The sequence below is a fragment of the Alligator sinensis genome, unplaced genomic scaffold, assembly GCF_000455745.1.
Source record: "Alligator sinensis unplaced genomic scaffold, ASM45574v1 scaffold468_1, whole genome shotgun sequence".
Taxonomy (NCBI): domain Eukaryota; kingdom Metazoa; phylum Chordata; order Crocodylia; family Alligatoridae; genus Alligator; species Alligator sinensis.
Genome location: NW_005842087.1, coordinates 2,186,144 through 2,202,949, shown reverse-complemented (window position 1 = coordinate 2,202,949; position 16,806 = coordinate 2,186,144). Strand labels below are relative to the sequence as shown.

General features: G+C 41.8%; 1 protein-coding gene across 1 annotated transcript in view; it reads left to right on the top strand.

The window, feature by feature from the left end:
• The window catches only part of HMCN1 (hemicentin 1), a 359,897-nt gene that overhangs the window by 197,718 nt on the left and 145,373 nt on the right, over positions 1-16,806 (top strand). Inside the window, 5 exon segments of the mRNA XM_006023882.3 lie at positions 658-834; positions 3,692-3,840; positions 6,112-6,235; positions 14,008-14,183; positions 14,743-14,839. Coding sequence (XP_006023944.1) covers positions 658-834; positions 3,692-3,840; positions 6,112-6,235; positions 14,008-14,183; positions 14,743-14,839 — 723 coding nt within the window.

Here is a 16,806-nt window from a genome sequence, read left to right as displayed (position 1 = left end):
GAAGCCAGGGATCCCATACAGTGTCCATGCTGGTATAGAGTAGTGGATATACTTCACCATGCGGCGAGTGGGAGGGGCTGTGCACTACACGCATCTATGCACATGGGGGGCCTGCGTGGTATGGCACATCTGCATAATGAGGCCACAGTGCAACAGGAGCCAGTGTTTGGGGCATGGTGGGTAGGGGGGAGTTGTATGGTGCAGCATGTGGCCAGTGACCCAGGAGGTGTGCAGCCCACATGGTGTGTGGCTGGGGGATCTGTGTTCCCTGGTCACTCAGAGCTGGACATCCCTGTCCTAGGATATGGCCTAGAAATAGCACTAACAGCAGCAAAACATCTCTTTTTTGCATCAGCTAAGCAATGCAAGGTTTTATTTGCAGTTGTACTGTCTCTTGTGATCAACATGCAGTTCTTGCCAGACAATCAAAGTCAGGCCCGACCATTTCTTGAATGAACAATTCACACAAAACTGAAGTGTTCTAGGAAATGAATCATTAAATAACATAAAAAATTGAGTCAGTATTGAACCAGTGCCAAAACAAGGCATTAGTAAAAACCTTGAGAGTCGAAGTGGCATCTTTTGGTTAAGATGTGAAGCAGAAGTTACCAATACTTACAGCCTGTGATTTTTCCATTTCTCTTATTTCACTTGCAGTTATCACCTGGTACAAAGACAGTCATCCACTCACCAGTGCCGCAGGAGTCACCTTTTTGAACAGGGGTCAAATCCTTCAGATTGATGTTGCACAGATCTCTGACACTGGCATTTATAAATGCATGGCTCTGAATACAGCAGGAACAGCAGAGCTATTTTACAGCCTTCAGGTTCATGGTAAGTATAACATCATAGGAATCTTTGTAAGTATTGTGTATTATAAACACATACTGAGGAAAAACATGTATGTGATACTTGCCTGTTCTTTTGAAGCCTTATTACATTTACTTAATAGTTTCCCTACCCATCATTAATCTTTGAAAGGGGTTGAGGAATAAAGAAAAAAGAAAAACTGAAAATTGACATATCTGTCATATAAAGGTATTGACATAATTTGAAATACGAAAACTCAGTTTAAGAAATTTAATTTTGTTCAGAATGAATGAGCAGTGGAAGAAGGCCTAAGCACTGCTGCTTCAGCGGCTTGAAAAGGTTAGGTATTGGTTCATTTTGGTGCTGATCATTTTGCAGTCTACAGTGACTGTAGTATAGAATGAAAAAAGCTGTTTAATAATGGAAGGGCTTTAGAGAAAAAGATATATTTTGTCTTACAAGATGATGTGTGGGTGTTTATACACATTTGATGCCTGGTCAGAAGCCACTTGGAGTATATGCTTCCACTGATTTCAGTTGATTTTGGATCAGGGCCCAATCCAAAATCTGTTCTCAGATACGTACACACACATCCAGATGTTTGGAGTGGGAGCTTATTATGCAGATTTACAGCCAGAATATGACACAGGCTTCCATTGAGATGCACAAAGAGTATATAGTCCCTATTAATGTTAAATAACCAATAATGACCTTGGGCAGCGTATTTCCCTGGGATTAATGACATCTGGGAGACATTAATGGCTGAGTCACAGCCAAGGGTAGTTAACCCCACCTAATCATTAATCCCCAGGATATGTTTGGAACCGAGGTCATTATTGTTGCTATAACTGAGAAATGAAAAACAATTCCTAAGGACTTGGGGTTTTCTTCGGTGGGTGATGATGTTTCAGTTGGTATGTATAGTTATTTCCAGGGAATTAACACCCTCTGAATACGCTGGTTAAATCTGACACACAGGATTTGTTTCCTGATTGAGATTTGTACATGTCTAACATTCTGCTTTCAGCTGCAGCAACACTAATTTGATAAGAGGAAGGTAAAATTTCTCCCAATGTACTTAGCAGGCAAAAAAGGGAATACTTTCTGACATACATAGAGATCAATTTGCACTATGAAGCAGAGGTCAGAAGGCTATTATTTAACTTTACCTAACTACAATGAAGTTGTTATTTCTCAAAATTGCATTCAGTTTATAATGGAAATTATGAATGAAATTGAAGAGAGACTAGACTTTAAAGATTTTGTGACTTAAAAAGAGACTTGCTGAACAACAACAAAACTTGAATTTAATGACTATCTTTTTGTCTAATCTATAGTCTTATAACATGACCTTTGCTGTAGTATATGGATATTTACCTTAGTTGACCAGCATCTTATTTTGTTCATATTCTGCTGCTAATAGTATTTTGGATACAGGGAACTATGGCACAAGTTATCAGTTGTTTTTGTACTAATTGTTTAGAAAACAATACATGATTTCCCATGCTTAATACAGAAGAGACTTACAGATCTACTTGTAGGTGCCAGCTCTGTGGAATTCAAATGAAGTATACTCATACAGTTCCATTGTGCTAAGGTTTTTGTGGTTCTTTCTCACCATTATAACATTTTTGCAAATATCTAAGAACACCAGATGCTGTGGAAATCACAAGGGCAAAGTATGTACAGCCTTGTACCCTCTACCATTTCTGGGGCTTACCTATAAGTAAGCTTGGATACACTGATTCATGGTTTATCAGAAATTATGCACTAAGTATTAAATAAGTATTGAATAAATAGTTTGCATAGGCTGTGACTAGATCACAACATTCTTTTTCTATTCCCATTTCTATTTCCTTCCCTTTTCTATTTTCCCTTTCCCTTGTCCTTTTTCCATGAACTTATAGAAGTATTACATTTTGGTTACTGATCTGGTTCTAAGAGAGGGATAAGTCACACGTCTTCGTTATACTTTCCTTATTGAGATGAGTCAAGAATTCTCCACTTTGGTGCTTTTTGCATTCAAATTTAAATTGTGTTTACTGGAGGTGCTTACCCATTTGACTTTCAAGTGTTTGACATTTCAGGGTTTGTAGAGAGCAAATATAAAAGGAACAGAAGGATGGGCAAGACAATTTAACAGCTCAAGCAAATACATATGTTCCTTTAAATATTTTAACATAACTATACAGAATTCTACTGACTATTCACCTGATATAAGCTGTTTATATGGGCAGAGAAGGTTCTCTGGGTAAATCTGATATCTTTTATTAGACCAGCTAAATAGTTATAGTTATATAGGACATTTCTCGGTTGTCCTTTTAAAGACATTTTTAAGCTGAGACTTTTTTCTTCCTCCTCCTTATATAAAAAGGAAACAGGTAGATTTTATAAGAACCTGATCTGGTAAGTTTTTATGTAATTTTTTACAAAATTGATTTATTATCTAGCTCAGTTTATTACCTGCATGAGCTCAGTTAGATTTAGACAAGTTTCTAAGAGAAACATCTATGCTTTGATACATTAGAGATATTTCACAATGCCTAAAAGCACTTCCTCAAGCTTTTACAATGCTGTGTTTAGATTTCCTATTTTGGTTTCTGATTTTCACAGTGGTCATGTAGGCTATAGACCCTGCCCACTTACCTAACACACATCAGTAGTTTCAGTACTATTATCAGATTCTTTGTGTAAGTAAAGAGAGTGAGATATGGCACAGTGTGGACAAATGACAAGAACCTAGTATTTATAGCATCAGAAATCTTTCAAAATGATTTACCGCCTTCCAGGATTAGAAACACTTCCAAAAGTAAGAGGCCCATTTAATTTTGTTGTGAATTATGTGCTTATATAGCTGTTTCAACTTTGTTTTCTTTTTCAGTCCCCCCATCAATTTCTGGCAGCAATGACATGGTGGCAGTGGTAGTTAATAATCTAGTGAGGTTGGAATGTGAAGCCAGAGGTATCCCTGCTCCCATTCTGACTTGGCTAAAAGATGGTAGTCCTGTTTCCAGCTTTTCTGGCCTCCAGGTATTTGATAAAAACCTAAGTACTTGTTTTCTTTGTCTCTTGATGTGGATATTAAAAATTAGTACATTTGAATGGAAACGGCACATTACAGTGGGCATAGATGAGGAAGACAGAATGTTTCCTCTCTAGATTCAAAGCTAGCCTACACTGGAATGAGTTAATGCTCCCTTTCAATTGGTATTGGACAAAAGTTCACACTGCCAAAGTGGGCACTTCTTAACACCATTCTTGGCAGTCTCAGGTGTCAAGGAATGAATGGAAAAGGAAATGGAGCCATGCTAATACCCTGAAGTCAAGATTAGGTCACACTGAAGAGTTATTGCGAGGTAGCCTGCACTGAACCAGCAAGTGGTTAAAACCTCTTACATGGATAAATGCAGAACAGCAATCTAGCATCTTCTAAGGTTTTTACATAGAAACAAAGAAGTGAATTAAAATTAGGGAAATATGGATCATAAATACTTGCTGTTGATAAAAGCTCATTGCTGTTTATGCTGTATTTACACAATTCCAAAATGAGGTTACCCCCACAATTTACCATGGGGGAAAAGCACCTCATCTTGGAATTGAGTATGAGGCAGTGATGGAAGGGGAAGGGGAGCAGGCAGCTGCTGCAGCTCTGGCTCTGGCCCCTACCTGAGGCTGAGGCTCGAGTCATTGCTGCTGCCTGCCCTCCTGCCACCCTGCTTCTCCTCCCAAGGCTTCTCCCCTCCTCAACACACATCAGTGCTTACCCTTGCTTCAGTGCCAGCAGACTCCATCCCCATTTCAGCCTGGGGCATTGAGCATGACCCTAACCTGACTTGGTAGCAGTGACAGCAGCATGGCAGCTCTGGCTCCAGTGACCGGGACCAGGAGTCAGCAACTATTGAGTGAAGATGGGGAAAATGGAGTGTGTGTGGGTGGGGGGGGAGGCGCCTTGAGGCTGTAGGGGGAAGGCTGGGAGCAGAGGTGGTCAGAGTAGGCACAGGGGAGACATGCAGTGGGGGGCAAGTGCTTGATCCCCCCCACCATTCTGCCTGCCTCCACTGCTCCCCCTGCTTGCTCCTCCACCTGCCCCCCTACTGTCTGCCCCTCTACCTCTCCACAGTGCCTGCCCCCTGCCACTGCTTTCCTTGCTGCAGCTGTTGGGGGAGGATGAATTTAAGACAACCCTCCAATAATTAGATTCTACATATATAAATCTTCCATGTTTAGAATCTAATTATTGGGGGTCATCTTAATTCAGGGTCATATTGCATTTAGGTAATATAATGTGTATAGCACATTGCATACATATTGCAATTTATAAGGATATGAGAGGAACTGTTTCCTGTCTAGAAAATATTGTTTCTGAGATAGACAAGAAAGGGCAAAGATTAAGTAGCTCTGAAGAAAAGAGGGATCTGGGGAAACTCTTGAGGAAGAGAAGAAAGATGGACGATTTCCTGAAATAATTGATTGTGAAGGGAAAAAAAAATGAAAAAATGGGGGAAGTGGGAAACAGAAAATTTTAACAGAAAATTGAGCCTGTTCCAGGCATAGAGAAAGGCAAGATGGAAATTGTGAAATTCAGAGTGTGGGGCTAAGGCCCAGACCTGCAAAGACAAGTGAATGTGAGTTCTGCTGGTAACTTCTTGGAGGTTTTTAAGACCTGGCTAGACGAAGTCTTAGCTGGGATGATGTAGTTGGGGATGGTCCTGCTTTGAGGAAGGTGTTGCGCTTCCAACAGTAATTTTCTATTATTCAATGACCTGTATAAAGTTAAGTATATGTTTAAGGGTATGGCAGGAAAAATTTATCTGGGGCAAAAGGACTTGGGGCATTACTGGATATCAGATACTTTGAAGTAACTGCCCATCATAAGTCAAAATTAAATGGTGTCAGCTTACCTTAGTATATTTTAGCCTAGCCTAGCTTAGCTTTCAATGTAAAAATAATGCAATTTAGCTTCTACTTACTGAGGAGTAAGAGCATGCATGTAGACAGTTACCATGTAGCAGATGCTGCACATTAAGCTCTACCCCTCTTTAAGTCCACAGTACATTATTTGTATGTCCATATCCTAAATATTTGCAAGATTTGGAGCAAAGGTAACTGCACAGGACTGGGAGGAGTGCAGGGGGAAGAGAGATTGGGAAGCATTAAAAGAACAGATAAAGGTGGTAGTCATTTTTTGTTATGGAATGAAAGAGGATAGGCCTGCCTAGCTCTATTATGCTGCAGCATACACTGAGGAAACTGGGTTAAGCAACACATAATGAATATGTCCTTTCAACATTTCTTTTCCAGGTTCTTTCTGGAGGCCGGGTTCTAGCACTCACTAGTGCTCAGATCAGTGACACAGGAAAGTATACATGTGTTGCAGTGAATGCTGCAGGGGAAAAACAGAGGGATATTGATCTCCGGGTTTATGGTGAGGAGTTCTCATGACGTTATGTACTATGAATATTGGAAATTATACTCATAGAGTTTCCATAACAGTGGCACAGCTTTTAGAGCTTCCTTTGGGAGGGTTGGGTTTGACTCAATGTAAGCTAGTAAAGAGGTCAGGTATTGAGGAGGAGTGTGTCCCTCCATGCAACTACAGGACACGTATACCAGAAGTAGGGCAGTGTAAGATTTCTCATACTTCCTAACCAACAGTTCTCAACCTTGAGCTGATTGGGACCAAACTTAAAGTTGCCCGGACACATTCATTAATTATATTCTCTGATATTGCCAACAAGGATGACAAATTTCACTAGTTACGGTAGTGGGTTCTATGGCATGCACAGTAATATATTGCAATGTCTAGATTTCATAGATTTCATAGACATCAGGGCTGGAAGGGACCTCGGAAGATCATCGAGTCCAGCCCCCCACCCAAAGGGCAGGAAGTCAGCTGGGGTCATAGGATCCCAGCAAGATAAGCATCCAGTTTCATCTTGAAGGTGTTCAATGAAGGCGCTTGAACCACCTCCGGTGGCAGGCTGTTCCAGACCTTGGGGGCTCGGACAGTAAAGAAGTTCTTCCTTATGTCCAGCCTGAAACGATCTTGAAGTAGTTTGTGACCATTCAACCTCGTCATCCCTTGGGGCGCTCTGGTGAACAAATGTTCCCCTGATAAACTTGTAGGTGGCCATCAGATCACCCCTGAGCCTGCGCTTTTTCAGGCTAAAGAGCCCCAGGGCTCTCAGCCTGTCATCGTAGGGTCTGCTTCCCTGACCTCTGATCATGCGCGTGGCTCTTCTCTGGACTCTCTCAAGCTTCTCCACATCCTTTTTGAATTGTGGAGCCCAAAACTGGACACAGTACTCCAGCTGCGGCCTCACTAAGGCCGAGTACAGGGGGAGAATGACGTCCCGGGATTTGCTTGAGAAGCATCTATGGATGCAAGCCAGCGTTTTGGTCGCTTTACTAGCCGCCACATCGCATTGCAGGCTCATGTTCATCTTGTGGTCAATGATGACCCCCAATGTTTATACCAAATGTATTATAGTACCATTATGTAAACTGTTAAAGCACCCTTACTCAGAATACTGTGACCAGTATTGAGTTATTTAGCTCTGAAAAGACAGAAGAAATGGACATGGATCAAAAGAGGATGACGGTAATCAGAAGCATGCAAGACTGGAGAGTTTAAAATGCTTGGAGAAGGAAAGAATAAGATAAAATGTCTGAGGCCTATAAGATCATGAATGGCACAGAGAAGATAACTCAAGTATATTCCTATTTCAGAATATAGGAACAAGGAAACAGACGATAAAATAAAAAAGTAATGACTTTTCAGCTGACAGACGGAAATACGTATATTTTTGTTAAAGTCTTCTAGGGATAGCTCAGTCTAGTGCTAGAGCCAAGGGCTGGAAAGGATGGTCAGGACCCAAATGTCAACAGTCAGGTTGCTAAATCAAGGGGCAAGAACAAGAGACAAGTCCAGCATACACAGCCAAGATCAGGTACTGAACATCTGTAGCTGGGACATCAAGTCAAGCATCTAAAGCCAGAGACTGGAAACCAGGGGGCAAGCCAGAGTCAACAATTGGAGTCAGGAAACTGGAAGACAATCTGAGGGCAGGGAACTAGGGGTTTCCTGGAGTCAGGGGTGTGATTTAATTAGAGCAACTCTGAGAGCCACTTTAATTGAAGTGCCGGGAGTGTCTCATGTATCAGTGTTCCTGCACTGAAAAATGGTGGTGGGGCACTTTAAAGCTCAATGAACAAGCTTTAGTTAAAGCTCCCCCCCTGCCATTTTTCAGCACAGGGGTGCTGATACACGAGACACCGGAGTCTGCTGGAGCATGGTAATTACAGCATGTAGGAGCAGCCTTGCTGCTTGCATATAGGTGCCCTCAAAGACAGGGACTGTGAACTGGGGGAAGGAGCAAGAGACGTGACAAGGACATGCAAATAAACCAAGAACTGCTTAGTGACTAGAAGCTGTGTGTGTTGTACAGCAAAAGTTAGGCGCTATGGCAGTCCTTTAGATGAGGAACTGGTGGTGGCTGAACAAAGGCTGGCTTAGAAACAAGCTGGGACAACTAAACTGATGAACAGGCACTTATTGGTTACAGAACTAACCTAGGAAAGCCACCATCACAAGAAAATTATACAATATTTTCCCAGAAATATTAGGAAAAAAAATTATCCCACAATGTTATTGGATAAATTAGTTGTCTATTTATATATGTTTCTAAAGTATTTGACACTAACTACAGTTGTTTGAAATAGGACCAGTTCAGTGGCAGTATATTATTACTGCATGTCAAAGAGAATAATTATGAAGCATGCCCAGTAATAACCAATCACTACACATGCAATGTTATATTAAGTAAATCAGTAATTATCTATGAAGGTAATTGAAAATACAAGAAAAACAAAGGACATGTCTCAGTCTGTTTGAATATTTAAAGCAGTTGATTGGTCAGGAAATGATATAGAGGTTCTGTTTAGCTTTCTAATGTTTCTTCTGTGTTTGCAGGGACTTCTGTACCCATTAGTAAAGTCGGAGGGGAAGCAAAATTTGTTATATACACTTAAAAGGGCAATTGAAATAGAAGATGTCCTAATTTTATACTCAGCTGCATGATGGTCTTGAGTAGCACTGTCACCAAATCTTAACATCACCTTTAACATTTAGCTGTAGCAAGCAGGTAAACTAACTAAGATGTGAGAGAGGGAAAGAATTTTCAATGGTGCTGCAGCTGAGACTGTTGGTATTTTTTTATATACAGAGTCAAATTAAGGGTTGGAATATGTTTGGTAATGTGTATTATTTAAAATAAATGATTCATTTTAATCCTTGTTCCTTCAGAAGCAAATACTCTATTGTCTTTAGTCTCCATTTCATAAATTCAGTTTCCTTTTGAACACAGTTCAACTCATTTAGCTGAGAGGAAAAATAATGGGTGGAAAACATTTGGAAATAAATTAGCTTTTTGCAGTAATAGGTCAGCTTCCAATTTTCAGTTCCACAAACAGCCATAAAGAATCTAGGCCTTTTGTGAATTCTACAAAGAAAGCAGGATAAACAGGGGGTTTTTTTGGTTTTTTTTTCTTTTACAGTTACTGTTTCTTATCCATAGAGACCAGACTTTTCCCTAAATTATTTCCAAGCTGTGAAATCAGCTGTTTTGTTTAGTACTTCCTGTACTAAGCAAACAAGGCTATATTGTTAGTGTTTTTTATGACATCTTGAGAGTTACATTGCTTGCATATTGAGTGCTACCCTGGGACAAATTTAATCTTCCATCAACTAATTAACTTACTAGCTTTTGTTCTAAGTGAGGTCCATAATATTTCTAAAAGACAGTTTCTTTTGCTTTCCCTTCTTTCTCCCTCACATTTTGTGGTTTCTCACATATCATTTCTGGAATGTTAAGGGTGCCCAGTTTAAAGAGGAAAAGAAAGGAAATGGGAAAAATGGGAAGACTAAGGGTACAGACAGATATTCAGGCCCCTGTTCTAACTCATGGTGCTTTACTTAAAGTGCCATGAGTTACAGTGCCCCTCTGACTCAACAGATGAACCTGTTTACCTGTTAGGTTGTGGTGGGGAGGGGGAATTGAGCCTGCCTGCACCAAATCTCCTGGCCAGCAGGAGCAAGCCTCCCTACACTACCCCTCTCCCCAGTCCCCACCACCTCCCAGCTCCATGGCTGTCAGCAGGGAGGGAGGGGGAGGAGAAAGGGAGAAGCAAACAGCAGCACATTGACTGGGCTTTGCTCAGCCTGAGCTGGGGGGTCGATTGGAGCCCTCCTGCCTTGCAATCCCCTGAGCCCCTCAGCTGGGGTACTGAAAGCACTGTAGTAAATCGCTGGAACAGATTACCCAGAGAGTTTGTGGAATCTCCATCCTTGGATGTTTTTAAGACCAGGCTAGACAACGCCTTGGCTGGGGTGATATACTGGGGACAGTCTTGTTTTGTGCATAGGGTTGAACTGCATGATCTCTTGAGGTCCCTTCCAAGCCTAATTTTCAATGATTCTATGGAAGCAAATGCATGGCTGAGATGGTGGTGTTGATGGTGAAGGCCTTGGTTTCTTTGAGAATGGGTGAAAGTTTTGGAGAGGAGGACTCCTACCAAGAGACAGGATCCATCTGGCCAGAATAGGAAAGGCTGTCTTTGAATGTTGTCTGGCCAATGTAGTATTAGAACTTTAATTTGGATTCCATGGGGAAGAGTGAACAAACCACCAGAAACAGAGCAACCAATCTAGAGGGGAAAGAACTGGAAGAGGAAGTTCAACTCTGGGAAATGCCTGGAGAGCCACAGAACAGCAGTGAGTGAAGCAAAAGGGAAACAAGGAGGTCAGAATGCAAATATATATCTGATGTATGTATACAAAGGCAAGAAGTACAGGAACCAAACAAGATGAACTGGAAGTCACATCCTGTACAAAGAACTATGATCTAATTGGTATTACAAAGATTTGGTAGGACAGCTCTTATGATAGGAATGTCAGCATTGAGGGCTACCCTCTCTTTCAGAAGGACAGGATTGGGAGAAAAGGTGGTGGTGTCACCTTGTATGTCAAAAATACATACACTTTTTCCCTGGTTCAGAAGGGAGAAGGTGGCAAATCATAATGTATTTGGGTAAAGATAAAAGGTGAAAAATCAATACAATGATGGGAATTTATTATAGGCTACCAAGTCAGGAAAAAGAAATGGATGAGGCCCTCTCCAAGGAGGTGTCAAAATTATCCGAAATGTATGAGATAGTACTGACGGGAGACATCAATTTTTGGGACATCTGCTGAAAGAATATATAGCCAAACTTAAAAAGTTGAGTAAGTTCCTAACTTGTGTGGTGGACAACTATGGGATCATTTATCTCAGATCTTGCCCTGACCAATAGGGAAGAACTGGTGGAGGATGTGCAGGCATTGATAAACTTGGGAGGAAATTATCATAATAAGATAGAATTCATGATCCTTAGATGGAGAAAAAACATGAGGTCAGCAGAAATAAGGATCTTAATTTCAAAAAGGCAGATTTCTGACTGAAGGAGATAATAGGCATGGTGTCATGGGAAGACAGACTTAAGGATAAAGATGCCCAGGAGGGCTGGAAAATTCTAAAGGGCACAGTATTGGAAGCCCAATACAAGAAATTGTCCCAACATGATAGAAACACAATAAGAATGATAAGAGACTAATATGGCTCCACAAATTGCTTCTTAGATGCCTCAAATGCAAAAGGAAAGCATGCAGGCAACAGAAAGAGGTGGTGGAGAAAAGAGAGAGATGAAAGAGAAAAGATAGGGTGGTGGCTAGGCTGCATGGGTACATAGGTGATTTATAAGCTGGATCTTTGCCTTGAACAATCTGCTACAGCGGGGGCAGGAAAGCAATGAAGATGTGCAAGAGGTTTTTGTTTTCCTGGTCATGCGTTTCTTCATTGCTTCTGCCGTGCATTGCTGTTTGAAGGCCAGTGCTCTGTTCTGGATTGATGACCTCCAGGATGGACTGTCATGAGCGATTTGCTTCCATGACTCCAGATCGATTCCAAAACTCTTCAGGGGCACCTTTTGGGTGTCCTTGTACTGCTTCTTTGGTGTGCCATGAAAGCGTACTCCATTTGACAGTTTGCTGTAGAAGATTTTCTTTGGCAGGAGAGTGTCGGGCATTCTTCAAAGGTGACTGGCCCATCTTAGCTATGCCAGTTTCAGTAGAGTATGAATACTGGGGAGAGCTGTTCTTCTGAGCACCTCAGTGTCCAGCATGGTGGGCAGTTCATCAAGGAAGCATACCAGGAATCAGTAAGAACATGCAGGGACAAAATCAGGAAGGCAAAGGTAAAACATGAACTGGAATTGGTGAAAGATGTTAAAGACAACAAGCTATAACCAGACTGCCAGTAAGGATTACTTGGATAAGTTAGGGGACAAACTGAGGAATGAGATAACAAAAGAAACAGTTTTGGAGATTTTGATGGGTCTGAACGAATTCAAACCAGCAAGATCTGATGAACTTCATCCCAGAGTACTGAAGGAACAGGCAGAGGAGATTTCGGAGCTCTTGGAAATAATATTTATAAAGTCATGGAAGATAGGTGAGGTACCAGAGGACTGGAAAAGGACTAACATAGTGCCCTCTTTTACGAAATGCAAAAAGGGGGACCTGGGGAACTAAAGACTGGTTAGCCTCACCTTGATACTAGGGAAATTACTGGAGTATATTATAAGGAAGTCTGTTTGCAAGCATCTGGATGAAGAAAAGCTGACCAAAAGCAGCCAACATAGATTTACTAAGAACAAATCAAGCCAGAAGAACTTGATTTCCTTATTTGACAAAGTAACTACTTGGGTTGATTCAGGGAATGCACTGGATATAGTGTATCTGGACTTCAGCAAGGCTTTTAACAGTTTCACATGATCATATCATAAATGTGGGCTAGACAAAACTACTGTAAGGTGGACAGATAACTTGCTTGATAGCCGCAAGCAAAGGGTAGTTATAAATCGATCCATATCAGAATGGCAGGAGGTTTCAAGTAGAGTCCCACAGAGATCTGTCCTGAGCCTGCTGCTGGTCAACATGTTTGTTAATGATTTGGATGCTGGAATTGAGAGCTTCTTGAGCAAATTTGCAAATGACACAAAACTGGGAAAGATTGCAAGCAGGTTGTATAGGACAGGAGTACAATTCAGAAAGGTCTTGATTGGAAAGCTGGGATGGAGCTAACAGGATGAAATTCAGTGCTGACAAATGCAAGGTACTATACCTCAGGAAGAATATTTATAAATACAAATATAAAATGGGTGATACCTGACTGGATGGCAACATTACAAGAAGGATCTGGGAGTTTGGGTAGATCACAGACTCTGTATGAGTCTGCAATGTGATGTAGCTGCACAAAAGATGAATACAGTTTTGGGATGCATCAACAGAAGCATTAGGTGCAGGACATGGGAGGTGATAGTACCTCCGTACTCAGTACTGGTTAGGCCTCATGTTGAGTATTTTGTGCAGTTTTGGACTTTACATTTTAAAAAGGATGTGGAGAAGTTAGAGAGGGTTTAGAGGCAGGTGACAGGCATGAAGGCAAGTCATACCAGGAGAAGTTGAAAGAAATAGGCATGTTCAGCTTGTGAAAAAGGTGCTTAAGAGGGCACTTGATAGCAGCCTTCAAATATCTAAAAGGCTGCCATAAAGAAGGAGAACATCTTTTCTCTCTTGCTGCAGAGAGTAGAACATGGACCAGTGACTTGAAGTTGCAGCAAAGTAGGTTTAGATTGGGTATCAGGAAAAGACTTCTTCACTATTAGAACAGGGAAGCAATGGAATAGATAATAGGCAATGATTTGCAGAAGGAGAGTACTTTAACAGTTTAGCTCCAAGTGCTGATTATTTACAAGCCAGCCCACACTGCCACTATTGGAGCCAGAGCTATAACCACCATTCCCTCATTGCAGTGTCACCAGCAGTGCTTCTACTTTCCATCCAGCCACTTCATGGGCAAAACCTCTGATGCTGAAATCTCATAGAAGGTGCCCAGCTCTGTGGGATGGATGAAATGACTCCTATAGGCCTCAGGTTACCAACCCCTGGCCTTGAAGTATTTGGTTTTATGATAGTCTCTCAGAATGGTCCGTAACTGCTGTCTTAATTTAATTAGCTGAAGAGTATCAAGTTCTTGGTGTCTCACATGATAAAAAGTCTCTGTAGACCAGAGCTCTCATTGTTTTTATTTGTTGTTTTAGTTCCACCAGACATAACAGGAGAAGAACAGAATGTCTCTGTGCTCATCAGCCAAGCTGTGGAGCTACGTTGCCAAAGCAATGCCATTCCTCCACCCACACTGACATGGCTCAAAGATGGCCGACCTTTGCTGAAGAAACCAGGTCTTAGCATCTCTGAAGATGGAAGTGTGCTAAAGGTAATGTTGAGATGCATGCCTCCTAGCCTACATATCACTTATGAAGGCACTGTACTTCCTTCAGACTACAATGTGAAACCATTTGTAGTTAAGCTATGTATGAGGGAACCATCATAGTATTTTTCCCACTTAAGCTAATGGGAGTGATGCATGGCTTCTGGGAGCACAGACTTGTGGCTGTGTATGAGAGTATATTGCCCAAGCTAACTTTATTAAACGTTTTAGATTGGGGGTGGGCACTAATTTCGGGCGGAGGGCCCCTTACTGAGTTTTGGCAAGCCATCGAGGGCTGCATGACAGGCAGCCAAGAGCAGATAGATATTAATTTTCTAAATTTTTTAGGGGCCCTGCGGGCCAGATAGAGTGGCCTAACAGGCCACATTTGGCCCATGGGCTGCATTTTGCCCACCCCTGTCTTAGATAGACTAATGTTAAAAACAAACACTCCCCTCTCCCCCAGAAGTAAACCCAAGCAGACATTAAACCATGACATTTAATTCATACAGTTAGAAACCTACTCCTTCAAAGTATAATCAAAAGGTTCCATTTTTGTTCTCAGATTGAAGGAGCACAAGTTCAAGACACAGGACGTTACACGTGTGAAGCTACAAATGTTGCTGGAAAAACGGAAAAGAACTATAATGTCAATGTTTGGGGTAAGACTTGAATATGCCATCCCAAGCCCAGGAACTAGTTAATAGTAATGCTTTTGACTTATGATACTAGAGTCCTTACTTCATTTCTTAAGTTGATAATATGATGCATATAAATGAGCTATATGTATTATTTTCAAAAAAAAGTTTAAAATGAACACCAAATGGCATAAATAGTACCTTCAAGTAAAGCTTAAGAAATACAGCTATGATGTAAAAATATCAAAAGGTATAGTGTGCCTGTTGGGGTACTTTTTCTAAATAGTTTCTACTTTGTTTCTAAATTATTGCAATTAACCCTTAAGTACCCTAGAAACTCAGATTTTCAAACATTACCTTAGACTGCTAAGTAATCAGTTGATGTGCACCAATATCATTTGGATTACACAAGAATAAAACTCAAGGTTTGCAAGTTTTGGAAGTAAGAATACAGATAAATGTATTTATTCTGCACAACTATTAATTCTAAATAAAACTAATAATAACTGTAGAGATGATTCAGAATTCACGTGTGAAGCAGAAATGTTGAGTGAAAAGGTATGGTCTTTGTATAGTCGATTTTTGATGTCACAAGTGTTTTAAGCAGTCCATGACTTCAGTCTGCCACTTGATCCAATAATTAACTGATCTGACTTCAGAAAATTTTAATCCATTAATTCTTAAGGCAATAATGATTGCTACTTCTTAATATGGAATATAAGAAAGAATAAGAACATCGCGCCTGAGTTTATTGTCCCAGGTGTCACATTTACATAGACAAATGTATTTATATGCATTTCATGGATCTGCAGCACATTGAGTTGGGTCGGAGCTACCCCACCTGGCAGGGGATCCTGGGGGTCAGCCTGCTGGCCTGAGGCTGCTCTGACTTGGCTCAACATGCTGTGGAGGGACTGACTGGGACACGAGAGTATTTCAGTGTGGGGCTAGCCAGCAGGTAGCCCCCCTCACTGAAACACTGTTATGCTTCTGCCAGCTGGGTAAGCATCTACACATTCATTGCTGCACACAAAAAAACTCTGCTGCAGAGTTTATTAGTTTCCTGTGGCCTAATAAGGCTGCACAGGTATATGCCAAGATATTTACTGTGGAGCTAAATAGGCAACTCAACAGTAAATATCTCGTGGAGTGTAAAATGAGTGGAGTGCAAATGAGTAGTCTTAAATTTAGTTTGGTGAATGCTTATCTAGGAGTAAGTTAGGTTACCAAACCTGTTTTATTGTAATAGTGTAAAAGTTCTTTTTAGATAAAATTCACTTCAGTTCACCATGCCAAAATAAGACTTATATATTAGGTTACACCTCTGTCCTCAGAATACTGGTAGTTGAAATTGGAAGTTAGTGGTGGATAGATAGGATGACAAGGTTTTCCCCCATTTAAGTTGTGGGGAAAAAAACATGGAGAAAGCCCCTCTTCTTGGATTCACATGAGAAGTGGGGAAGGGCAGGTAGCTGCTACAGCTCTGGAGCCCAGGCCAGAGCTGCTGCCACTGCTGATGGGGCTAGGGCTGGGGCAAGTATGTGCTGTGAGCCCTGGGCCAGACAGGGGCTGGGCCCTACTGGAGCAAAGGTAAGTGGTGGTGGGCGGGGAGGAATGGGAGGGGTTGAGGCTGCAGGGGAGGCAGAGGTGGCAAGGGGACAGGCACAAGTCAGGCAGGCAGCAGAATGGGCAAGTGATGGGGGGGGACAGCTGGTAGGAGGCAAAGGGCAGGGGTCAAGCTGCTTGAATTCCCCTTACTACCTGCCCCCTAACCTCCTGCCCCCTTACCACCTCCTCTGTGCCTCCCCACTACTGCCTCCCCTGTTGTCTGCCCTCTACTGCCTCCCCCACCCAGTGAAGTACCATGGGTCTCTGGTGCCTGGGGGCCAATGTCTGCATTTCCACAACCCTCCCCACCATCTGCATTTGTGCACCTCTCCCCTCCCCTGACTGTGTACCCCCCTGGAGGGCCTGGCTGGGGGCCCCCCCCC